The 27,758-nt window shown below is 44.1% G+C and overlaps 1 protein-coding gene across 1 annotated transcript in view; it reads left to right on the top strand.

Annotated features, from left to right (window-relative positions):
• Positions 1 to 568: 568 nt before the first annotated feature.
• The window catches only part of UBE2N (ubiquitin conjugating enzyme E2 N), a 68,534-nt gene continuing 41,344 nt past the window's right edge, over positions 569 to 27,758 (top strand). Inside the window, exon 1 of the mRNA XM_073620177.1 lies at positions 569 to 720. Coding sequence (XP_073476278.1) covers positions 691 to 720 — 30 coding nt within the window. The 5' untranslated portion in view covers positions 569 to 690. The remainder of the gene's footprint in view (positions 721 to 27,758) is intronic.

Below are 27,758 nucleotides of genomic sequence, written 5' to 3' on the forward strand. Positions count from 1 at the left end.
CGTTATCACGGCTCCGGCCAATCACAGCACCAGAGCCCGCGAACCCATAAGTGACATTCCGGAGACATGTCGCCGGTCACAGCGGTGTACGAAAAACGCTACGGAGGCTTCAATCTAAGGTATTTTATAATGAGCTAAAAAATATAAATAAAAAAAAAATAAAATAAACGTGCCTGCGCTGAAAAAAACAGATATATCCCCTATAGGACCCCCTAAGACCCCCACATAATTAGGATTTTATAATGAGCTAGTATGTGATGCATACTAGCTCATTATGCCTTTGTCTTGCAGGGTTTTTTTTGGATGGGTTTACAACCACTTTAAGTGGTTAATTAAAAAAAAATCTAGCAGTTCCAATCACTTTAAAAATGATATCTAATTAATTTGGATACGGTGTTGCATGGAAGCCCACATCTTAATTGTCAGTCAAACTATGACAATGCTGTAACATGTTGTTATTGAGGTGGTTCCCCCAGCTCTGTGTTCTATGAATGAGCCTGCACTTTCTGGACCTGGTTACATCATTAGCACGCACTGCAGCAGCAGCCGCCCAGAAACTACTTTTCCCAGCATCCCCCAGGGCCGCCGTCATGACGTCTTCGGAAGCGAACGTCGGGCTCTCACTTGTGCGTGACAGGAGGATCCGGCGGCACGCAGAGAGAGTCGAGGCTGCATTCGCTATAAGATAAGATGGCCGGGCTTCCTCGCAGGATCGTCAAGGTAAAAGTGTGAAAGGGAGGGAAGTGGGCTGAGTGCTGGGGGCTCCCTGTACTGGGTGTCTCAGGCGCCGTGCTCGGACCGTCCCGGCCAGTGTTTCCCTCCAATATGGCAGCCGCCGAGTGGTGGGGCGGCCTGCTCGCCGCTATGACTGGCTTGTCAGGAGGAAGTTCGGACTGCAGTGGGGGGACAGCGGGCGCTCTCCGCATTGTGGTGACCACGAGGCCGGACAGAGCAGAGCCTTGCCCGGGCCTTCTAGTCATTGAATGTGTGTGGGGGCCACACCCACCCCCGCCACAGACATCCCGCCCTCCACACAGCACCCCGGAGCCTGGTCACTGCCGCATCTATGACCAGGATATACATCACACTGCAATGATCCCCATAGATGACCCCCAGCTTCACATCACTATTAACCCATTCTTCTCCTTCACCCCAATTATCATTGACAGTTATATAGCAAGATTTTCCCCAGTTCCTCCTGTCTGCTATAAGTGTGTATATCATTGATGTGCCTCCCTAAGCTTCTGTGCACTCTTTATGAAGCTTAAAGTGGAACCTGACTTTAGTGGTAACCCCCTCTTTTACCTGATCTGCAGGGGGCGGTAAAATAACATACTGTAATCCGTCAAAAGCGGCCAGATCAGGTTTTGTCCCCCTTGTTTGTGACATCATCAGGAGATTGTCCAACAGCCGGCCTCCTGATGACGCTGCATTGCGCATGTGCGGTGGGATTATACATAGTCCCATGACCTCTTGGGATCCAGGATGCTTCAGCTGAGGGAGAGCATCATTCTAGCCTAGGTAAGAGAGGTTGCAATACTGGCTGAAAACAGGATTCCCAAATACGTTATTTTTGTGTGCAATTTGCTGAAGGGGAGGAGCAGCCAGTTTAGGGGAACACAAAGTGAGCGTAGTATCGTAATCAGGTGGCCTCCTGTGTCAGGGCTACATGTCCTGTGATTCCTTGCACCCAGCCTATGATGTGCACACACATCCATTGTAATAGAACAAGATCAGTAAGGATGAGCTCCAGCGTGTTCGCACAGCCCACATGAGCCCGCCAGGAAGTCAGCACTGCGCTAATCACAGGCAGTGAGACATTTCCCGATCTCTGTAGCCGCACATCGGGACAATGTTTGCCTGTGATTAGCGGAGTGCCGACTTCCTGGCGGGCTCATGTGGGCTGTGCGAACACGCTGGAGCTCATCCTTAAAGATCAGGATGGTTACACTGGGGCTCCAGTGAGACCCTGCATGGCAGACCCTAGGTGGAAGCAACAGTGACATACATTGCGCTGTAAAGACAAAGTGGACTAGGGATGCACTACCAGTTTTTTTGTTTATGACCTTCAATGCTGCTGGTTGCTGCTCTCTCTGTGCTGCTTCCCTAAACTTCCAGTCTTCACAGGAAAGAATTATCTGTGGACAGTGCAGTCTCCAGCCAATGTTAGTTTGGAGAAGAGGAGCTTTGCCATCCTAAGCTGTGGGCCTGTGTGTTTCTATTGATGCACACAGTGTAGGGAGATACACCTCTAGCTCCTGCATGCGAAGGTGGCTACCCTAAACCTGGAAAGCCTGGGCAGTGGTCATGGCACCAGCTTAAACAGGAACATAGACAAGGATCATAAAAATAAAGAAGCTGTATACTCAGTAGGTGATTAAAGCGGGGTTCCACTCAAATTTTTAACTTAATCTTGCCCCCTTCAGTTAATTGTATAGATGTTCAAATGCCGCACGAAAATTTTTTTTATCGCTGTAATTACCTTTATATTGTACTTTATTGTGGTACTTCCTGTCTCTCCTCCCATGGGAGTAGGCGTGTTTATTGCCTTTCCCCGGCGCCGCACTGTCTCCTGGGAGCTTAGTGTCAGGCTTCCCAAGATTCATCGCGGAAACAATGATCATGCGTGTGAACAAGCTGTAAATGAACAGCATTCACCGCATCCAGGAAATCAATGCTTGTGGGCTTCACATGCCCACAAGCAAGATGGAAACAGCCAGCATCACATTTTTTAAGTTATTCTTCACTACGAAAACGGACAGAGGTGGAAATATTACACCCAAACTGTGAGTATTATTTTGGGATTAGCAAAGTGTCTCAATGACCTGACAAAAAAAAAAAAAAAAAAAAAAGATTGGTCGCCAGACTCCCACTTTAAATAAACTGTAAACAGGCTTTAACTATTTACTGCCCTTAGATCGTACCTGTACATCTTTGGGACTAAGTGGTTATCTCGTGGCCATGACTGCAGCTGAACTCATGACCCCAGTATCTTTTTTTTTTTTTTTTTTTTTTTTTTTAAGAGCTGGTGATGCTCTGTAATGTACAGGTAATCCAAGCCACTATGCAGCCGCTGAATCACTTTTTTTACATGGAAGTGGTTTACCACCCTGATGCCTTCCTGGGCTTTCCTGTTCCACCAGAGAGCCCAGGCCTGAAGTCAGTGGTTCTACCAGCTGACTATAGAGATGAGGAAGGAACGGAAGTTTCTTGATCATCTCTATGGTCTCTGAAACCCGCAAGGATTTTGTCACTTCGGTTTGTTGTAAACAAGCGGTTACTGGTTTGTGAAGACATCTGATCAAACTGATCTTGGTTTTATCAGATGCTTTTGAGGCCAGAGGAGAGAGATGGCGCCTAATACAACATAGATCTCTCCATAAAGAGGATCTGTCATGGCTCATGCTATCACAAGGGATGTTGTTCATCCCTTGTGATAGCAAAGTTGATTCCACCCCCCCCCAAAAAGTAAGTACAATAACAAAAAATAAATTTAAAGCTCCCCGTGCTCGTGCACAGATGCGACTGTGCACGAGCAAGTCATGAACGCATATGTAAATGGTTATCGCACCACACATGAGGTATTGCTGCGAACATCAGAGCGAGAGCAGTAATTCTATAACCAGCTTTCCTGTGTAACTCTTAACTACTAAACTGGTAACCTATAAAGGCCTTTAAAGCATCACCTGTGGATAGTCTTAAGTACTGTAGTTTTTCTTTCCATGATCATGTGCAATTTAAAAGAGTTACATGTTGGGTATCTTTACTCAGTGTAACTTTATATTTTACAAAAAAAGTGGATGCTGTGTTTTTTTTTTTTTTTTTTTTTTTTTTTTTGCCTGTAAAGCAATTGTAAAGTCTTGTTTAACCACTTCCTGCCCACCATATAGCAAAATGATGGTCGTAAAGTGGTTCTGTTATCCTGACTGGGCATCATGTGACGTCCAGCAGGATAAGCCACACCCGTGGGGTACGGGGCTATCGGTGGTGTGGCGTGTCAGTCTGACACACTGCATCTCCAATCTCTGACAGAGGCTCTTTACCACGTGGTCAGCTGTGTCCAATCACAGCTGATCAGTGTAAACAGGAAAAGCCATGTATCGTCTTTTCCTCTACTCGCGCTGACAGACTGCTCTCCTGACAGGGTGGCACCGTGTGCCCATTAGTGATGCCAGCCAGCGCCTCTGATCAGTGCCACCCATCAGTGCTTTTTATCAGTGCCAGCTCATCAGTGCCAATCAGTGAAGGAAAAAACGTATTTATCGGCGTATAATATGCACTTTTTTCCCCTTAAAATCGGAGAAAATCATGGGTGCGTGTCTACACCGATCGCTGCTGTCGCTGAGGGAGGTGGAGCGAGCGCCACTGTTGGGCCACTGTTCTGCGTATTATATGAGCAGGGCCAGGAGGCGTGGCTGTGAGTGACATTGCTCCAGGTACACAGGAGATCCCGGCTCTGTGTAATTCAGTGGCGCTTGCTCCTCCTCTTCCCTCGGAGACACAGGGATAATCCAACACTGGTGAGGCTGCAATTATGGGAAAGATGAGGCTGCAGATGGGCACCAAACAGGCTGCATTGTTGGGTAATTTAATGGCTGCAAATGGGTACTGAGTAGGGTGCATTGATGAGCTGTGACCCTAATTTTGCTTCAAAGTTCTTTATGTAAAATTTAATTTTTTTTCGTTAAACTTCCCTCCTAAAATTGGGGTGCGTGTTATACACCGATAAATACAGTATTTACAAAGTTTTTTTCACAGAAACAAAAAACCTTTTTTTTTTCCCAAATTTTTGGTCTTTTTTTTTTTTTTTTTTTTTTTATTTATTTTTATTTATTTTTTTTTATTTGTGGAACGAAAAATAAAAACTCAGAGGTGATCAAATACCACCAAAAGAAAGCTCTATTTGTGGGGAAAAAAAGATAAAAATTTCTTTGGGTTAGAGCATCGCATGGCCACGCAATTGTCATTCAAAATGTGATAGCGCTGAAAATTGGTCTGGGCAGACAGGTGTCTAAGTGCCCGGTATTGAAGTGGTTAAAAAACAAAAACAAACCTGGTATGCTTACCTGCTCTGTGCAGTTGGTTTTGCACAGGGCAGCCTGGATCTTCCTCTTCTCCAGTGTCTCTTTGCTGCTCCTGGCCCCTCCCTCCTGTCAAGTGCTTCCACAGCAAGCAGCTTGGTATGGGGGCTTCCGAGGTGAGCTGCAGCTCCATGTGTCTATTCAGACACTAAGCTGCCATTTGGCCCCTCCCCCTTGATTGGCTAACTGACTTTGACAGCCGTGGGAGCCAATGGCGCGACTGCTGTGTTTCAGCCAATCGGAAGGAAGAGTCCCAGGCAGCCGAGGGATTTGTGGACATCACTGAACAGAGATGGGCTCAGTTAAGTATTAGTGGGTGCTGAGGGGGGCTGCTACATACAGAAATCCATTAAGATAAAATACCTCCTGCCTTTACAACTTCTTTAACATCCATTAAAGTGTATTTTTCCAAAAAATATGCTTTTTAAAAAAGTGCTTTGCAAATATTGCACAACCAACTTTTTTGGGTTTTTTTTCTCCCGGGTCTTTGCTTTCAGAAAATATTATGTGTTTTGGGGTTATAAATAATTCTATAATTTAAAAAAAAAAATGTACATGTATGAGAGATGTGTCAGAATTGGCATGGGTAGCTCGTGGTTAATATAACATTAATAGTCAGGTGGCTACCTGTGTCAGGACTACATGTCTAATAATTCCTTGTACCCAGCCTACAATATACATACATGCCTGTTCTCATAGAGTAAGCATGCCAGTGTGGCTACACTGGGGCTCCATGGAGACCCTGCACGGGAGCGTAGGCACCCTATAGGTGAAAATAACGACGACATAAATTCTGCTGTAAAGCCCCAGACTAATAACAGTGTCATACAGTCGCTGTTCCCTTTTGTCTTTACAGCAAACAATAAAAAGTACACAAGGTATGCTATAGATCTATGCACTCACCGGCCACTTTATTAGGTACACCTGTTTAATGGCTTGGCAACACAAATCACATGGCAGCATTTAGGCATCTAGACGTGGTGAGGATGACTTGCTAAAGTTCAAATCGAGCATCAGAATGGGGAAGAAAGGGGATTTAAGTGACCTTAAATGTGTCATGGCTGTTTGTGCCAGGTGGGCTGGTCTGAGTATTTCAAAAACTGATGATCTACTGGGATTTTCACACACAACCATCTCTAGGGTTTACAGAGAATGGTTCGAAAAAGAGAAAATATCCAGTGAGCAGAAGTTATGTAGATGAAAATGCCTTGTCAGAGGCGGATGGGCAGACTTCCAGATGAAAGGCAACAGTAACTCAAATAACTACTCGTTACAACCAAGGTATGCAGAATACCATTTCTGAATGCACAACACATCGAACCTTGAAGTAGGGCTGGGGAAAAAATAATTTTGAATCCAGTTTAGAGGTCAAATCGATATAAACATTTTAGCAAATGGATTTTTTTAGATTTTTCTTTTTCACCAGGATCGCTGACACCGCGCCGGTCCTGAGGAGCTGCGGGATGGAGTTTTTAGGCGAGGCTTCGGCCTAGTCCGCGAGGCCGGACGCCGCGGACTAGGCCAAAGCCGCCTCGCCTAAAAACTCCTGCCTGCAGCTCGCTAGGTCAGCTGCGACATAGCCCCACTATATGGGGGCTCATCCTGCGAGTTAAACGTCTCGCGAGGTCGCATACGACCGGGTCTTGGCTCGAGTTGCAGCGTCCCTCATGGCTGACAGACCCCCCCCCCCCCCCCACTTCGGTGGCGAGGAGGTTCTGTCTGGAGCGGTGCCCGCCTGGTCCTGGTATGTTGAGTAAATGTCCCCCCTCTCCCCTTGGTGGTTTTGAGGTGGACGTGGCCCCCTCCCCCAGGTTGGTCCTGCAGGTTTCCCTCCGGCCGTGGCTGCGTGTGAGAAGGTGCTGGTGGACGCACTGATTGCATCTGTGCGGGAAACTTTAAAAATGGAGGCTGCGGTGGAGGTGCCGATCCCTTTTGGCACTCACAAGCCGTCTCGCGCAGCAAAAGTGTTCCCTTATCCCTCCTTCTTTGACAAGTTTGTCTATAAGGAATGGGAGCGTCCAAAACGTCCCTTTGCGGTTCCAAAGTGCTTTGCTGTGCATTATCCTTTTGAGGAGGGTCTTCTCAAGAAGTGGACGACTCCACCTGTGGTGGATCCTCCGGCCTCTCGATTGAGCAAAGCCACCATGATTCCGGTTGAAGACTCTCCGGCTTTTAAAGATCCGGCTGACAGGAAAGCAGAGTCTCTGAGCCGTACTACATTCCCTATTGCGGGTTCGGCGCTTCGGCCGGTCTTGGCCATTGCCCTGGTGTCTCAAACGCTGACAGAGTGGGCGACGCTGTTGCGCCTTGACCTGGAGGGTGTTCAGTTTCCTCCTGCCTTCACTGAATAGGCGGTCCAGCTGGTCCAGGGGCTGCAGTTTGTCTGCGATGCCTTTTTGGACGCAGCTCCCCTGCTTTTTAAGCTGTCTGTTTCAGCGTTAGTGCTTCGGCGGGTATTGTGGCTGAAGTGTTGGACTGCGAACCAGGCCTCTAAAAAATCCCTAGAAAGGAGATTGTTTGTTTGGGCCACTCTGGATGATAATCATTAACCACTTAAGGACCAAGCCTCTTTCTGAGATTTGTTGTTTACAAGTTAAAAATAGTTTTGTTTTTTTTTTTTTTTTTCTAACACCCTAGAGAATAAAATGGCGATCGTTGCAATACTTTCTGTCACAACGTATTTGCGCAGCGGTCTTAAAAGCGCACTTTATTTGGAGAAAAATACACTTGTATTTTGAATGTAAACATCCCTTGTAATAGAAAAAAAGCATGACAGGACCTCTTTAAATATGAGATCTGGGGTCAAAAACACCTCAGATCTCATATTTACACTAAAATGCAATTTAAAAAAAAAAATGTAATTTTAAAAAATAGGCCCATGGGCGGAGGGTGCGCATGCGCAGTCTGTGAATATGGCTGGCCGTAGTGTGCACATGGGTTGTGCGGTGTGCTGATTGCGATTTGGTGGTCGGTGACTTTTTGTATCGGTTGAGGGTTACCCAGAATCTGTGATAAGGGAGCCACTGTGAACATTGAACCCAATAGTAGGAAACTACCTGGATGCTCGGTAGGACGGTGGGGGAGAGAAAATTGGGATCGCAATTCCCCATGCAACCTGTTCCATCTGAGGCTGGAGGAATCCATTGGGAAAACCAACGGCACGGAAATCATCCTGAATAGCCCGCATAACTGCCGCGGAGAGGAGACCGTGATTGAGACATCTTATGCTGGTCGCCCCTTTTGGGGCTGTTGGATCTGGTGAGTGGGGACCCGCAAGGGGGTGCACAAAAGTCACAGGAATTATCCGAGAGCACTCAAGTCACGAAATTGTTTGGAACACTGGGTCTGAACAAGTTTTTTCACTTTAAGGACTATAATCACTGAAAAACTGTTAACCTTGGTTTCCTTTGGACTCATTTTGATTACAATACGTTTATTTGCACTAATTTTGATTATAATATGTAATGTTTTGGTAACTTAGTTCTATATATGCTTATTTTGCACGGGGAGTAGAGTTTTATTTTGATGGTTTGAATTATTTTGGATCAGGAGAGTATATATAAGGTTTACACATATATGGTATAGGTGTTTCACCTAGTGGTGGCATATGGTGCAGATTTATCACATTAGTAGGGGCCTCAGCCCACACCCCTTTAATATAAGGTTCTGAGTGAACCACCACTGAAGATACTAATTATCTCTGCTGATATATATGTTATGTGTGCAGGCATAGACATATATACCCTTATGGTAACTAAGTTTTCCCTGGCAGGCACCAGGTACCTCTATTAGGATCTACTGAGGGAAATCACCTGTGCAAACCACCCCTCCCATTTATTACCCCATAGGAAGCGCCATAACCCTTGTTAATATATTCTTAGTCAGTAGAGAATCCCTAGGGAAGCTCTTTTAAGGGAGGCAGCATACCTAATTCAGTGTTCTAAGCGCAGCTCTTTGTATTTAATTCTATCAGGGGGACTTTCTTGCCTCCATCGACCATCAAGGATGCCTACCTGCACATTCCAATATGTGCACAACACCAGCGGTTCCTCTGCTTTGCTGTGGGAGAGAAGCATTATCAGTTCGCTGCATTACCCTTTGGTCTTGCCCACTCCTCGGGTCTTCACCAAGGTGTTAGCCTCTGCTGCGAGCATAGTCCCCAGCGACCCTGAGGGGTGACCTAGAGATCGCCATTCAGACTCTGGCAGATTTTGGGTGGCTGTTAAATTACCAAAAGTCTGCATTGATTCCAGTTCAGAAATTGGTTTATCTGGGTCTGACTCTGGATTCCGCTATGGCCAGAGTGTTCCTTCCTGCAGGACAAACTCTAGAGGTTACAGGCGGCAACCTGCTTACTGCTGTCCAGCAGGTAGGTCTCCGGACTTGCATGTGGGTGCTAGGTCTGATGGTTGTCTACGTTCAAGACAGTCCCGTTTGCTCAGTTCCATACGAGACCCCTGCAAAAGGAGATCTTGTTTAAGATGGGTCAAATGTCCAGGGTCTCTGGACAGTCAGATTCAGCTGAGCCAAGGAACCAAAGGGTCCCTGATCTGATGGCTTCGTTCCCCCGGCTCTTCGGCAGGGGAAATCGTTTCTCCCTCTGTACTGGACGGTGGTCACCACCCGATGCCAGTCTGTCTGGGTGGGGAGGAGTCCTGAGAAGTAGCCGGCATTCTCCAGTGGGCAGAGCGTTTCGTCCTGGCCATCTCCGCCGTCCACATTCCAGGGGTGGGCAACTGGCAGGCGTATTACCTCAGTCGACAAGTGTTGGACCAAGGGGAGTGGACCCTTCATCAGGAGGTATTTCAACAGATATGTCTGCGTTGAGGCTCTCCAGAGGTAGATCTGATGGCATCCCGGATCAACAGGAAGGTGCAGAGGTTTGTGGCCAGTCTCGGGACCCTCTGGTGGACGCCTCAGTCGCTCTGGTAGCTCCATGGGGCCAGTATTGTCTGATCTACGCCTTTCCGCCTCAAGCTTCTGCCTCGACTGTTACGCAGGATCGAGGCCAAAGAAATTCCGGTCATTGTAGTGGCCCAGGACTGGCCTTGTCAGCCCTGGTACGCCGACCTGGTGCGTCTGGTAGCAGGCGCCCCCTGGCGGCTACCTCTCAGGCAGGATCTGCTATCCCAAGGGCCGATCTTCCACCTTGCTTTAACGGCCTGGCTGTTGAAAGCCAGGTGTTGAAGGATAGAGACTTACTTGCGTCGGTGATGCTGGCACTACACAAAGCTAGGAAATCTACTTCCAGGAAGGTATATCATTCCTTTTTCGGTGGCTCGGATTTTGACTTTTCTTCAGAGGGGCGTTGAAAAGAATTTGGCCTTGAGTACTATCAAGGGCCAGATGTTGGTTTTGGCGGTTTGCTTTCAATGCCTCCTGGCTTCACATTCCTTGGTGCGTACCTTCATTCAGGGGGGTGCGACTTGTGGTTCCACTGGTGCAATCTCCCTTGCCACCGTGGGACTTAAATCTGGTGCTTTCGGTTCTACAGAAGCCTCCGTTTGAAAATTTTAGAAATTCCCCTGCTCACTGTCAAAGATGGTGGCCTTCTTGGTGGCTATCCCTTCTGCTCGCAGGGTGTCGAAATTGGCAGCGCTATCCTGTTGCATACCCTACCTGGTGATTCATAGGGACAAGGTGGTGCTTCATCCTTGTCCTTTGTTCCTTCCAAAAGTTGTTTCTGATTTCCGTTTAAATTAAGAATTGTGTTGTCTTACCTGTGTCTCGGGCCGCAACATCCGAGGGAATTTGCCTTGCACACTTGGATGTGGTTTGGGCGATCAGGGTGCATTGGCAGCCTCTGAGTCCTTTCGGAGGTCAGACTCCCTATTCGTGATCGCGGACGGGCCAAAGAAGGGGCTGTCTGCTTCCTCAGCGACCATTTCTAGATAGATCAGAAAGACGGTGACTCAGGCCTATTCTTTCAGGGGTTCCACAAGTGACCATAAAGCATGTAATGTGAGAACCTCCTCAGTACATAGGTATAGCTCCATGTCTATTTCACTCCTCCATGTGTGGATACCAATACGATCAAAGTCGGATATGCAGTGGTATGTGGAAGAAACTCTTTCCAGTATCAAATATCATCTGTCTCCCATCAGACTCTGTGGAATTGGCTCAGCCACAAAGAGCCACAGAAGGCAAGTATAGTGTAATGTTCCTTTTTATTTTAAAAGGTGCACTTGCATATGTCCATTCGGATGCAGAGAAGCACAAAAGCAGCTCACGGGTGTGTAGAACTGGTCCCGCACCGCTGTGTGATGTGCGGCGTGCATTCCAACTACCCAGCGGAAGTGGAGGGCTGCTTTTAATTTGCGTGTCAAGCCTCTTTTCTATGCATTTCACGCTCAAGCGTGCGTTATCAGGAATGTTGGAGCCTATATTGAAGAATTGTCTATATGGACATTTATGGATTTTGATGTAAATTGATGATTTTTTTTTTTTTTTGTCACTTGTATTTATATAAGGAATTTATTAATTTATCACTTATATAGTTTTATCCAGTTAACGCCCTTTATACACACTTTTTCATGAATAATTAGTATACCACTAATTTTAGGTGCAGCACTGGAATATTTAGTTATTGGCGCCGTAACCTTTTAATTTTTCACAGCTTTATGTAGAACAATTATTCCTTTCTTCAGATCCTCCATTTTTTGCCATGAGGTGCCATGTTGAACTTCCAGTGAGCAGTATGAGAGAGTGAGAGCGATAACACCAAATTTTACACACCTACTCCCCATTTACACCTGAGACCTTGTAACACTAATGAGTCACATGACACACTGGAGGAAAAATGACTAATTGGGCACAATTTGGACATTTTCACAGGCGTGTACTCACTTTGGTTGCCAGCGGTTTAGACATTAATGGCTGGGTGTTGAGTTATTTTGAGGAGACCGCAAATGTTCACGGTTATACAAGCTGTACACTCACTACTTTACATTGTAGCAAAGTGTCATTTCTTCAGTGTTGTCACGTGAAAAGGTATAATAAAATATTTACAAAAATGGGAGGTATGTGTGTGTGTGTGTGTATGTATGTATGTATGTATATATATATATATATATATATATATATATATATATATATATATATATATATATATATATATATATATATATATATATATATATATATAAATATAATATTGTGTGTGTCTAGAAAAAAAATACAGATTTTAACTTGTAAGCAACAAGTGTCAGATAAAGGCTAAGGCCTCATGTACACTGCTGCTGGTAAACAGACGTCCAGAGAGGCAGTTGGATGCTTTTTTTTTTTTTTTTTCAGCTGCTCCTGAACTCCTCCAATGTTATCTTATGTGTACATGTTCGTTTAATGTTGTGTTTAGAGGCCTTTTTTGGAAAGCAAAAAAATTAGTTCAGACGCTGAGTTTAGAGGCATTTCAAGCGCCGAACGCGGTAATTCACGTTTAGCCGCGTTTTGTTGACAAGCATTTTTTCATTTTTGGCTATTTTGAAAAAAAAAAAAAATTTTTTTTTTTTTTTTCAAACGCTTTTAAACGTAAATGCGGCAAAACAGACGTTTTAAGCGTGGGTTACTATCTGTCAAGTTAAATCATTCAGGAGAGGTTGTAAAAGCATCCCGTGTACATTAAGCCTAAGAGCCCATTCACACCTGAGCGTTTTGTAGCTTGAAGCTACAAAACGCTTGAGGGGGAAAAAAATCCATTATTCTCTATGGAGATGGTTCACATCTCCACTCCAAGTCGTCTGAAGCTCTAACAAGTTCTGGACCCTTTTTTGTCGGGCAGATTTGGGTGTTTTTGGAGCAGGAAGCAGATGACAAAATCTAACAACATAGCAACAAATGATGAAACAGATGATCATTTTTCCTATTGGCTAATAAAAAAAATGCCAAAGCTCAAAAACGCCGGACAACCCTGCATGGAAACATGCAAATATGCCCGAAAAAACGCGCAACAAAACGCCGGAAGAAACGCTCAAAAACGCCATGCTCAGGTGTGAATGCAGCCTTAGTCTTTAAGTGGTTAGACTGACCTAAGGTAATCCCTGATCTAAAAGAGCCAAATGATACAATGTTTCTTTTTTACCTCTCAAGGCTGAGCAATGTTGTGATAAACTTTGCTGGCTTTTTATATTTGTGACGGCTCTGAGCAGAGAACGGCTCTGTCTGTACTTGTTACATGAATTGTGGTAATGCTGGATTAAGTTGGGGGGGGGTGTTTGAATTGAGATATTTGTGTTTTTTCTTAACGATTAATCTTGCACAGCTCTGCACGGTTTAACACATCATATTACCTCATGGACAGCAGAGCGTTGCAATGTACATTTTTTGCAGTTGCTTATTTGAAGTGCCACATAGTGATACTTTAGTCAAATCTCTACACAGCAGTGAGGTGTGGTGATATGCACTGCTGTTCACTGCACTGCAGAAAAATGCTGCATTGTCCTACAACAGACTGCACTACACCAGTGTTGTGTTGTTATGTTCAGGGCACATAAAGTTGTTTTCTATGTGCGCTTGCAGTGACTAGCATTTATCTAGTCTTTTGCTGTGACTCCAGGGTGCCACAGCTGCAGCATTTTTTTTCACTTAGACATACATTACAAAAAACATGGTGCACACATAAATCTAAACGCCGCCACTTGCATACACAGGCGTACTTTTCAAAATGTAAAATATATCATTTTGAAAAATACCACAGTGCTGGCACTTGTGCATGAATAGTTGCATACAGCATTTCCTGTTTTATGTCAGTGAGCAAATGCGCTGCAGCTATGGCTTCTGGGAGCTACAACAAGAAGCATATTTTACTCTGTACAGACATGTGCAAGAGCTCTTTTTCTGTACTTGCAGCATCTTTAAAAGAATAACACGTGAAGAAACGTGCATGTATTGCGGAGATGTTCAACATATATTTATGATTTTTTTTGCCCTGGGATATGCTTTATCCTTGGAGTTTAACAAATGAATAATATACAGCTCTCCTCTTGGTCACACCTATGCAGTTTGCTTTTGATCCATTTTTGTGGTGTGTTTTGCGTTTTTGCACACGTGCTTAAAAATTAAAATTGCGGCAAAAACGCACTACGTGCTTTTCTGCAGCTTCTCCATTGAAATCTATTGAAGCAAAAATGCACTGTTTTGCTTAACCCCTTCACGCCGACCATACACTAATATGCAGTCCTCGGACATAAGTAGGGTTACATCTGCCGCTCCATATAGGTGAATTGAGGGTCCGATTGAGTCGGGCCAATCATGTGGAGTAGCAGCAAGGATGGGAAGTGTTATCATAATGGGGGATTTTAATTATCCAGACATAGATTGGGCGGAGGGAACCACGCATTCATTTAAGGCTCGCCAGTTCCTTAATGTCTTGCAGGACAATTTTATGGGTCAGATGGTAGACGCACCAACTAGAAATAAAACATTACTGGATCTACTGATTACCAACAATACAGACCTGATCACGGATGTGGAAATGCGGGGCAATTTAGGTAACCGCGATCACAGGTCAATTTAGTTTCAGTATAAATCACACAAATAGGAAACATAAAGGGAATACAAAGACACTGAATTTCAAAAAGAGCCAACTTCCCTAAACTACAAACCTTGCTAAAAGGCATAAACTGGGATAAAATATTAGAAACAAAGAATACAGAGGAGAGATGGGTTTGCTTTAAGAGCATATTAAATAAGGGCATTAGCCAATGTATCCCATTGGGTAATAAATTTAAAAGAGCGAACAAAAGTCCTGGATGGCTTAACTCCAATGTAAAAATGCATATAAAAGCAAAGGAGAAGGCCTTCAAAAAATACAAGGTTGAGGGATCATCCTCAGCATTCAGACTTTATAAAGAATGCAACAGGATATGTAAAGGTGCAATTAGGACAGCTAAGATAGAACATGAAAGACACATAGCGGAGGAGAGCAAAAAAAAATCCCAAGAAATTCTTTAAGTATGTAAACAGTAAAAAAGGGAGGACAGACCATATTGGCCCCATAAAGAATGAGGAAGGACATCTGGTTACAAAGGATGGGGAGATGGCGAAGGTATTGAATTTATTCTTCTCCTCAGTCTTCACGAGTGAATCGGGGGGCTTCAGTAACCAAAACTGCAGTGTTTATCCTCATGACCCAAAACAGGAAGCACCTCCATGGTTAACAGAGGACGGAATTGAAATTAGACTTGAGAAACTTAACATTAATAAATCACCGGGACCAGATGGCTTGCATCCGAGGGTACTTAGGGAACTCAGTCAAGTGATTGCCAGACCGTTGTTCCTAATTTTTACAGATAGTCTACTGACTGGAATGGTACCAGCTGATTGGAGAAAAGCCAATGTAGCTCCTATATTTAAAAAGGGCCCAAAATACATCCCTGGGAATTACAGACCAGTTAGCCTAACATCGATAGTATGTAAACTCTTGGAGGGGATGATAAGGGACTATATACAGGATTTTAGTAATACGAACGATATCATTAGCAGTAATCAGCATGGATTCATGAAGAATCGTTCTTGCCAAACCAATCTATTAACCTTCTATGAGGAGGTGAGTTGCCATCTAGATAAAGGAAGGCCTGTAGACGTGGTGTATCTGGATTTTGCAAAAGCATTTGACACAGTTCCCCATAAACGTTTACTGTACAAAATAAGGTCTGTTGGCATGGACCATAGGGTGAGTACATGGATTGAAAACTGGCTACAAGGGCGAGTTCAGAGGGTGGTGATAAATGGGGAGTACTCAGAATGGTCAGGGGTGGGTAGTGGGGTTCCCCAAGGTTCTGTGCTGGGACCAATCCTATTTAATTTGTTCATAAACGATCTGGAGGATGGGATAAACAGTTCAATCTCTGTATTTGCAGACGATACTAAGCTAAGCAGGGCAATAACTTCTCCGCAGGACGTGGAAACCTTGCAAAATGACCTGAACAAATTAATGGGGTGGGCGACTACATGGCAAATGAGGTTCAATGTAGAAAAATGTAAAATAATGCATTTGGGTGGCAAAAATATGAATGCAATCTATACACTGGGGGAGAACCTCTGGGGGAATCTAGGATGGAAAAGGACCTGGGGGTCCTAGTAGATGATAGGCTCAGCAATGGCAGGCAATGCCAAGCTGCTGCTAACAAAGCAAACAGAATATTGGCATGCATTAAAAAGGGGATCAACTCCAAAGATAAAACGATAATTCTCCGCTCTACAAGACTCTGGTCCGGCCGCACCTAGAGTATGCTGTCCAGTTCTGGGCACCAGTCCTCAGGAAGGATGTACTGGAAATGGAGCGAGTACAAAGAAGGGCAACAAAGCTAATAAAGGGTCTGGAGGATCTTCGTTATGAGGAAAGGTTGCGAGCACTGAACTTATTCTCTCTGGAGAAGAGACGCTTGAGAGGGGATATGATTTCAATTTACAAATACCGGACTGGTGACCCCTCAATAGGGATAAAACTTTTTCGCAGAAGAGAGTTTACCAAGACTCGTGGCCACTCATTACAATTAGAAGAAAAGAGGTTTAATCTTAAACTACGTAGAGGGTTCTTTACTGTAAGAGCGGCAAGGATGTGGAAGTCCCTTCCACAGGCGGTGGTCTCAGCGGGGAGCATTGATAGCTTCAAGAAACTATTAGATAAGCACCTGAATGACCACAACATACAGGGATATACAATGCAATACTGACACATAATCACACACATAGGTTGGACTTGATGGACTTGTGTCTTTTTTCAACCTCACCTACTATGTAACTATGTATGTGAAAGGGGTCTAAAGTTGCTTTCACAATGATGCGCTGCAGTTTACCCGCACCACAGGTACAGAGCAGTTCACCTGTGGATTAGCTTTACTATAGACTTCTATTATATCCTGCAGATGTGGTGCACTTTCTGAAAGTGCACCAAACATGCAGGTAATAACAGAAGTCTATGGCACAGTGCAGCTAACAGTTTGAAAGCAGCCCAGTAACCGCTGCAGAAGAGATATGCCATATATACACTGTGATTTTAGTAATAAACTTGCCTTTAATAACAGTCTTCTATTCAGGTATCGCTGGCTGTTGCTTTCTCAGGCATTTGTTATCACTCCGCCTATGACAGGAGCCGGTGCTATATAGGAAGCATTGGCTTATGCGGCTCTGCTCCGCAGCTGCTTGCTTCCTCTACTGCCTGCTCCATTCACAACACTGATGCTCTAGGATGGCGGGTTGGCAACCCACAATCTGGGCTAGCAGGAGGTCGCCGGCCACATGTGGCCCGAGCCACTGGTTGGGCACCCCTGAGATAGATGGTCAGTGAAGACTGGGTCCCTTAGATTGGTGATCAATTGGAGAAGAGCCCCATTACTCTGCTGGTCAGTGGGAAGGATGCTCCTTGTGGTTGTCAGTGAAAAGAATCTCCTCCTTTTAGAGAGACTGCTGGAAAGGTTGAAGTCAGTGATTACATAGCTGAGGGTCCGAAATTGCTCAAGAAACCCCTTCTTGAGGAACCTTACAGTATAACTAACTATATATTTCGGATAGAGTGAAGGGAGATTGGAATACCTGTCAGGTGTTTATTGCTGCCTTTTCCTCCATTAGGGAGATTAACTCTCTCGGTTGAATTGATTGCTGTTGTTAAAATAAAATCACAAAGGAATAGAGGGGACCTCTTCCTAATGGGGGCACTAGTTCTGGTGACAACCAAGCATTCCCTCATATTGGAAGGATTTGCTCTCACTTCCTGCGTTGGCTATGGGACAGGACGTGAAGGGAAATCTCCACAGTAGGAAACAGATGACCCAAAAAAAAAAAAAAAAAAGCTGACGGGTGTGAACCATTCGTTACTCTATTCAAAATGAAAACAAAATTACCTACAGTTCTACTTTAAACCCAGAACCAAAAATGTACTACATTTCAGCTTACAAATCATTCAATGTGGTCCTGCATTTGTTTTCTTTTGTAGTCTTTTCTGTTTTTTCTCCTGGCTATCTGGCCGGTAACACACCTTCCTGTCAGTTTATAGACACTACTTTGGATGAATGAGCACAGGTGGCAGAGTTGGCCAGCAGCGTTGTCAGTCTAGGGGCAGGTTGGATACTTTGAACATTTAAATACACTAACAAATTGAAGCTTAACTCCAGCTAATACTTTATAATCAGTTACAGCAAGCAGATTTTTTTTCTTTTTGGGGTAAAGATTTTCACCTGGTGATCTGGCCAGGGACACGCCACCTATGTTAATTTCTGGATGGAGGAGCACAGGGGGCACCTTTTGGATTGCAGCATTGTCAATCTGGGGGGAGAAGAATGTTAGATGTACTAGCAGATTTAGATACACTAACACATTGAAGCCAAAATTCCAGCTCACACTTTATAAGCAGTTACAGCTGTTTTTCTTTTTTTCTTTTTTTTTTTTTTTCTTTTGGGATAAAAGTTTTACATAAAAGCTGATCATTGTAAGCACCCCTGTCAGTACTAAATGGTTTGTCTCATCCCTGTACCTGATACATTCTGCAAGAGAGCTTGTTCTTTTGAAAAACTGGCTGAATCACCAGATGCAAGTAAAGGAAAGAAAACCTCAAAAAGCAGCCATCACAAATTGGTAAGCTGCAATATAGTAAATGTTTGCCTTTGGGTTTATTATTGCTTTAACCACTTCAGCCCCGGAAGGATTTACCCCCTTCCTGACCAGAGCACTTTTTACAATTTGGCACTGCGTCGCTTTAACTGCTAATTGCGTGGTCATGCAATGCTGTACCCAAACGAAATTTGCGTCCTTTTCTTCCCACAAATAGAGCTTTCTTTTGATGGTATTTGATCACCTCTGCTGTTTTTATTTTTTGCGCTATACACGGATATATATTCTACTTTTTGTTCTAAAAAAAATCCAATAAACTCAATTTTAGTCATACATTTAGGCCAAAATGTATTCGGCCACATGTCTTTGGTAAAAAAAAAATGTCAAGTGTAAATTTATTGGTTTGCGCAAAAGTTATAGCGTCTACAAACTAGGGTACATTTTCCAGAATTTACACAGCCTTTAATTTATGACTGCCTATGTCGTTTCTTGAGGTGCTAAAATGGCAGGGCAGTACAAACCCCCACAAATGACCCCATTTTGGAAAGTAGACACCCCAAGGAATTTGCTGAGAGGCATGTTGAGCCCATTGAATATTTATTTTTTTTGTCCCAAGTGATTGAATAATGACAAAAAAAAAAAAAAATTACAAAAAGTTGTCACTAAATGATATATTGCTCACACAGGCCATGGGCATATGTGGAATTGCACCCCAAAATACATTCAGCTGCTTCTCCTGAGTATGGGGATACCACATGTGTGGGACTTTTTGGGAGCCTAGCTGCGTACGGGGCCCCGAAAACCAATCACTGCCTTCAGGATTTCTAAGGGCGTACATTTTTGATTTTACTCCTCACTACCCATCACAGTTTTGAAGGCCATAAAATGCCCAGATGGCATAACCCCCCCCCCCAAATGACCCCATTTTGGAAAGTAGACACCCCAAGCTATTTGCTTTGAGGCATGTTGAGTCCATGGAATATTTTATATTTTGACACAAGGAAAGTGAAAGTGACAAATTTTTTTTTTTTTTTGCACAAAGTTGTCACTAAATGATATATTGCTCACACAGGCCATGGGCATATGTGAAATTACACCCCAAAATACATTTAGCTGCTTCTCCTGAGTATGAGGATACCACATGTGTGGGACTTTTTAGGAGCCTAGCCGCGTACGGGGCCCCGAAAACCAATCAACGCCTTCAGGATTTCTAAGGGTGTAAATTTTTGATTTCACTCTTCACTGCCTATCACAGTTTTGGAGGCCATGGAATGCCCAGGTGGCACAACCCCCCCTCCCAAATGACCCCATTTTGGAAAGTAGACACCCCAAGCTATTTGCTGAGAGGCATACTACACAGAGGCAGGGGATGATTGTCATTGGCTGGGAGCGATCGCGAGGGGGGGGCCACGATCGGATGGCCTCCCCCTCATCTCTGGCACCCCGGGGGGGGGGGGGCGATCGGACCCCCCGCCCGCGGGAAGGCAATCACGTACTAGGTACATGATTTTGCCTGCCCGTGCCATTGTGTTGACGTATATAGTCGTTAGGCGGTCGGCAAGTGGTTAACCACCTCCCACCCACGGTATAGCTGAAAGACAAAAGCGTGGGCTCACATTGCCGGGAGGCGTCTATGGACAGCCTCCCGTGATCACGCTTCCTGCACACCCTCTGCTGCGCGCATCGGCACGGATCTGTGATTGCCGTGTCCTTCATACACAGCTGATCACAGATCTGGGTAAAGAGCCAATTACAGTGGTTCTTTACAATGTGACCAGCTGTGTCCAATAACAGGTTTTGCCAGTTATCAGGAGTCCTCTCCTCACGCTGACAGCGCACGAGGAGAGCAGAAGTGGCAAATCCACACAGGAGACTTCACTGATAATTGGGGCACTGATCGGCCTTGTCCTGATTGCTAGTGCAGCCCCAATCTGTGCCCACAAGTGCCACCTCTTTAGTGCAACCCATCGGTGCCCATTAGTGCAGCCTCATTAGCGCATGTAAGTGAAGGAGAAAAATTTACTTATTTGGAATATTTTATAACAAACTTTTTTTTTTTTTTTCCCCCCAAAATTTTGTCTTTTTTCGTTTGTTTAGCAAAAAATAAAATATCCAGTGGTGATTAAATACTACCTAAAAGTTCTATCTCTCAAAAAAAAGTATAAAAATAGTTTGCGTACAGTGTTGCATGACTGCTCAATCGACATTCAGGGCCAGTTCACACCACATGCAGTTTTTTTCCTCTCTGCATCAAAAACGCATGGCAAGTAGGTTATATTGTTTCCATTGGCATAGTTCACACCAGTGCATTCCAATTCAAGAAAAATGCTGCATTTTTCCTGCATGGCACTGGACTGTACTTTAATGCGGTAAAAAGGCATATGCAATGCACTGGAACGCTTCAAAGAATGCACCAGACCCCAGTACAGTGAAAAGACAAGGGAAAAAAGAAAAGGAGCATCTGGAATGCATCCGGAAACGCATCAAAAAATGCCTTCCTCTGGATGACTGAAACAAAATTCAAGATCTACTGTTTTTGACATGTGGATTTCACTTTAGGTTACCTCTGCATATGCCTTTTTTTTTTTTTTTGAACATATGCTTTCTTAGTTTACATTGCCCAAGCTTTGCAATATTGGAGCACAAATAGTTGCCACTGAACGGCTATGTAATTGCTAATCAATGCTTTAGAAATGTACGTATAAATCATTACATTGTTCTGTCTAGTTGGTAATTGCCTTACGTTATTGACTAATGGATCTTCATATGTCATGCATCTTATTGTGGTTAAAGTGGTTGTAAATAAACTAGTCCTACTTACCTGCTGTGTGCAATGGTTTTGCACAAAACACCCCCAATCCTTCAGGCCCCCCCCCCCCCCCCCCCCGCGAGTCCCCACCATAGCAAGCTGCTTGTTATGTGGGGCACTTGGGAGGACTCACTCCAGAACCATTTACTGTGTCCATTGACGCACAGTGTGGTTCGGGCCCATTCCCTCCTCACTGGCTGTGATTGACAACAGTGGGGGCCATTGTCTCCCACTTCTGTCTCTGAGCCTATGAGGAGGGAGAGAGCATCAAGCCGCTGCTCTCATGCACAGCTCTGGATCGAGATCAGACTCCGTTAAGTATAAGGGAGGGGCTTGGGGGGCAGAGCTGCACTCAAAAGGTTTGTTTTGTTTTTTTGTTTTTTTTTTTTTACCCTGAGCACCTCCATACTGGCACTTTAACCCCCTTCCTCCCCAGGCCAATTTTAAGCTTTTAGTGCTGTCACACTTTGATAATTACTCGGTCATGCAACACTATACCCATATGACATTTTTATAATTTTATTTCTCACAAATGAGCTTTCTTTTGGTGGTATTTAATCACTTCAATACAAGGCACTTATACACCTTCCTGCCCAGACTAATTTTCAGCTTTCAGCGCTGTCGCAATTTGTATGACTATTGCACGGTCATGCTACACTGTACCCAAAGTACATTTTTATGATTTTGTTCCCACAAATAGAGCTTTCTTTTTGTGGTATTTGATCACCTCTGGGATTTTTTTTTCTGCTAAACAAATAAAAAAGACTGAAAAATATTTGAAGAGAACATTTTTTTTTTTTTTTTCTTTTTTCTTGTTTTTGTTACAAAATGTAAATAAGTTTTCTCCTTCACTGATGGGGCGGCACTGACGGGCACTGAGGAGGTGGCATGGATGGGCACTGATAGGTGGCACTGATGTACACTACTGGATGATACTGATGGGCATCGCTGATTGGCTGGCATCTATTGTGGGCACTGATTGTTATCCCTTGTGGTCATGGCAGACTAACACACCGCAACAATGATTGCGGGGGCGTGCAGTGGCTTGTTATCCTGGCGACGTCATATGACGTCCGTCAGGGTAACACAACCATTTTGCCGCCGTGATTTTGCTATATTGCGGGCGGCAAGTGGTTAATCATCACCCCCTTTTTTTGTTTATAACATTTTGCAAATAAGTAATTTTTCTTCATAAATTTTAACCAAAATGTATACTGCTACAATTCTTTGTTAAAAATATCCCAAATCAGTGTATATTTGGTCTGTGTGAAAGTTGGTCTAAGACCCCTTTCACACTGGGGTGCTTTTCTGGCATTTTAGTGCTAAAAATAGCTCCTGTGAAGCACCTGAAAAGCCACCTCAGTGTGAAAGCCCGAGTGCTTTCACATTGGGGGGGTGCGCTTGCAGGACGGGAAAAAAGTCCTGCAAGCAGCATCTTTGGGGTATACACCGCTCCCAAAACGCCCTGCTCATTGAAATAAGGCAGCGCTTCGGCAGCGCCACAACACGGGCACTATTTACTAGGGCTGCAACTAACGATTGTTTTCATAATCGATTAGTTGAGCGAAAAAATGTAGTTAGTATGTGAAATTTAAAAAAAAAAAAAGGCAATGTATTCTTAAATGTCTCTATGCAGTGGTAAATATAAATAAGCAACTATATGGTTAGGGAGCAAAATCTCTAATCCACTCTGAGAGTAACAGACAGAAGAGATATACTGTATATATTAGAGGTTGAAGCTGGTAAATTTCAGACTCTGAGATCAAATTTTTTTTATTTAAAGAAAAAAAAAGTTAGACTGTTTTGCAGATTGTCAAACAGAACTGTAATATATTATATGCTGGCCATACAAAAACAAACAATGTCTTCCTTCAAAAAAAAAATGTAATTTTAAGAACGTTCGTTCGATTTTCTAATCATTAGTAGGGTAAAATCGATGTTTGTTTTCAACCACAGTGACGGAAAATTTAGAAGTAATAGAAAACTTCTTGATCAAAGGAATTTTCAGATCGTGTATTTAGTTTTCGTTCAGAAATTACATTCATTTTAACCGCTTGACATCCGGAGGACGTCATATGACGTCCTCGACTTTCGGGGCTTATATCTGAATGATGTCTGAGGCTACAGACATCATTCAGATACCGGCATTTTCAGCCGGCGATTCCGTACACCATAAGAACGTTCATAGCGGCTGTTCCGCCGCATGATCGTTCTTACGGGCGGCGAGAGGGGACGTCCCCCCCCCTCCCGCCGCCCTCCGGTGCTACTACCGACTCACCTCAGTGATCGGTGAGTCGGATAGTGGATGCGCCGGATGTTCACCATAGAGATTTCCGGCGAACCAGATGGTCGCCGGAGTCTCTATGGTCGTTCAGAGGCCGGGCGCGATGTTATGACGTCACGCCCGGCCTCTGCATTCAAAAAAACGGCGCCGCTTCGGCTGTGAAGCGGCGATCGTTTTATTTATTTTTTTTTATTTTAGGCTTCCCAGCCTAGAGGTGAGATGTGGGGTCTTATTGACCCCATATCTCACTGTAAAGAGGACTGATCGTGTCATTTTCCTATTACAAGGGATGTTTACATTCCTTGTAATAGGAATAAAAGTGATCAAAAAAAAAAATTTTTTTTAAAGTGTAAAAATAAAAATTTTTAAGTAAAATTAACAATAAAAAAAAAAAAAAAAAAATTTTTAAAGCGCCCCTGTCCCCGTGAGCTCGCACGCAGAAGCGAACGCATACGTAAGTCCCGCCCACATATGAAAACGGTGTTCAAACCACACATGTGAGGTATCGCCGCGAACGTTAGAGCGAGAGCAATAATTTTGGCCCTAGACCTCCTCTGTAACTCAAAACATGTAACCAGTAAAAAATGTTAAAGCGTCGCCTATGGGGATTTTTAAGTACCAAAGTTTGGCGCCATTCCATGAGCGTGTGCAATTTTCAAGCGTGACATGTTAGGTATCTATTTACTCGGCATAACTTCATCTTTCACACAATGCAAAAAAATTTGGCTAACTTTGCTGTTTTGTTTTTTTTTTTTTTTTAAAAAAACGAGTTTGAAAAATTGCTGCGCAAATACCGTCGTGCAAGATAAAAAGTTGCAATGACTGCCATTGTATTCTCTAGGGTCTCTGCTAAAAAAACATATATAATGTTTGGGGGTTCTATCTAATTTTATAGCAAAGAAATTATGATTTTTGACATGTAGGAGCGAAGTGTCAGAAATGGCCTGGATGCGAAGTGGTTAAAATAGAATGTTAAAAGCAAGTGAAATTTTCGAATAACATTCTTTCATTCAGCGAATGTGTAAAGCTTTTTCGTATGAATTAGGGCTGCAACTAACGATTATTTTCATAATCGATTAGTTGGCCGATTATTCTTTCGATTAATCGATTATTCAGTTAATAACCTTAAAAAAAAAAAAAAAAAAAAAAAAGTGTGGTGTATAATTTAGTTAACCCCTTCCCGCCGACCGAACGCACATATGCGTACTTGGCTTTCCGGGGTTATACCGGGATGATGCCCGCAGCTACAGGCATCATCCCGGTACCGTTGTTTTCAGCGGGCGATCGGCTACCCGAGTATAACAACCGATGCGGCTAAAAGCCGCTCGGCTGTTATACCGGAGGAGCGGGAGGGGACATCCCCCCCCCCCCTCCCGCCGCTGTTACCGGGCCTCCCGTGCGATCGGGAGGCCCGGTGTCCGTTCGGCTGCCTTCGGCGGCTGGGGGCGGACTGGAACGAAGCTGCGAGCGGCTTCGTTCCAGCCTTCTTCTTGTAAATGCGGAAGCGACGTCATGACGTCACTTCCCGTTTACTCGGCTGCCAATGGCGCCGAATTTAAAAAAGTACACAGTATTCAGAATCGCCGTTTTCGGCGATCTGAATACTTTGAAGTGTAAAGGAGGGATGGGGGGTCTTTTAGACCCCCCATCCCTCCATAAAGAGTACCTGTAGTAAAAAAAAAAAAAAAAATTTTAAACACAAATTATAAAGTACAAAAATAAATAAATTAAATAAAAAAAACATTTTTTTTAAAGTGCCCCTGTCCCCGCGAGCTCGCGCAGCGAAGAAAACGCATACGGAAGTCGCTCCCGCATATGTAAACGGTGTTCAAACCACACATGTGAGGTATCGCCGCGATCGTCAGAGCAAGAGCAATAATTCTAGCCCTAGACCTCCTCTGTAGCTTAAACCTGGTAACCGTAAAAATGTTTTAAATCGTCGCCTATGGAATTTCAAAGGTACCGTAGTTCGTCGCCATTCCACAAGTGCGTGCAATTATAAAGGGTGACATGTTTGGTATCTATTTACTCGGCGTAACATCATCTTTCACATTATACAAAAAAATTGGGGTAACTTTACTGTTTGGATTTTTTAAAATTCATGAAAGTGTCACTTTTCCAAAAATTTGCGTTTAAAACACCGCTGCACAAATACCGTGTGATAAAAAATATTGCAACAATCGCCATTTTATTCTCTAGATTCTCTGCTAAAAAAATATATATAATGTTTGGGGGTTCTAAGTCATTTTCTAGCAAAAAATACGGATTTTAACTTGTAAACACCAAATTTCAAAAATAGGCTTAGTCATAAAAGGGTTAATGTGTAAAGTTTTAAAAAAAGGTCATTTATTCTTAAATATTTCTATGCAGTGGTAAATATAAATAACCAACTATATGGTTAGGAAGCAAAGTATCTAATCCACTCTGAGAATAACACAGACAGAGATACACTGTATAAACTATTAGAGGAGATATACTGCATATACTATTAACCACTTACCAACCAGCCCATAGCCGAATGACGGCTGCAGGGCGGTTGGATAACTCTGGGTGGACGTACTATGACGTCCTCCCAGAATTCCCCTCTCGCGCGCCACCTGGGGCGCGCACCTGAACACATCCGTGACCGCCGGGTCCAGAGGACCCGGCGCATCACGGATCCCGGTAAATGTCCGCTGATCGCGGCCGTTTACCATGTGATCGCGCCGTCAAATGACGGCGCGATCACATGTAAACGGACCGGCGTCATCTGATGACGCCGGTTCCTCTCCTCCCCTCCTGTGTACCGATCGGTACACAGTGAGCGGGGAGGGGGATGGATGGATGTCTGCAGCGCTGTGGGCTGTATGTGTAGTGCCCACAGCGCTGCACAGAGACATCCATCCATCCATCCATCCATGCTCAGCCATCCCTCACTACTATGCAATGCTGTGCAATACTCTGCAATACCCCCACAATACTCTGCAATGCTGTGCAATACTCTGCAATGCCCCCACAATACTCTGCAATGCCTCCACAATACTCTGCAATGCCCCCACAATACTCTGCAATGCCCCCACAATACTCTGCAATGCTGTGCAATACTCTGCAATGCTGTGCAATACTCTGCAATGCCCCCCGCCATGCTCTGCAATGCCCCCCGCCATGCTCTGCAATGCCCCCCGCCATGCTCTGCCATGCCCCCCGCCATGCTCTGCCATGCCCCCCGCCATGCTCTGCCATGCCCCCGCCATGCTCTGCCATGCCCCCGCCATGCTCCGCCGTACTCGCCCTCTGTATGTGGCCAGGCTGTGGAAGTCTCACACGTGGTATCGCCGTACTCAGGAGGAGCAGGAGAATCTATTTTGGGGTGTCATTTTTGGTATGTACATGTTATGTGGTAGAAATATTGTATAAATGGACAACTTTGTGTTAAAAAAAAAAAAAAAAAAGCGTTTTAACCACTTCCTGCCCGCCGGCCATCATACAACATCCTTGACTTTGTGCGGGGATATCTGAATGATGGTTGCAGCTACAGGCATCATTCAGATATCAGCTTTTTCAGCCAGCGATTCCCTACACCATGAGAATGATCATAGCAGCTGTTCCACTGCTTGATCGTTCTTACGGGAGGCGAGAGGGGATGTCCTTTTTTTTTTTTTTTTTTTTTTTTTAATGTTTATATTCCTTGTAATAGGAATAAAAGTGGTCAAAAATTTTTTTTTTTGGAAAAAAGCATCAAACTAAAATAAAGTAAAATGAACAATAAAAAAAAAAAAAAAAAAAAAATTTAAAGCGCCCCTGTCCCTGTGAGCTCGCATGCAGAAGCGAACGCATACGTAAGTCCCGCCCACATATGAAAACGGTGTTCAAACCACACATGTGAGGTATCGCTGCGATCGGTAGAGCGAGAGCAATAATTTTGGCCCTAGACCTCCTCTGTAACTCAAAAAACATGTAACCAGTAAAAAATTTTAAAGCGTCGCCTATGGGGATTTTTGAGTAGCAAAGTTTGGCGCCATTCCACAAGCGTGTGCAATTTTGAAAGGTGACATGTTGG

Source organism: Aquarana catesbeiana, linkage group LG03 (assembly GCF_042186555.1).
Source record: "Aquarana catesbeiana isolate 2022-GZ linkage group LG03, ASM4218655v1, whole genome shotgun sequence".
NCBI lineage: Eukaryota > Metazoa > Chordata > Amphibia > Anura > Ranidae > Aquarana > Aquarana catesbeiana.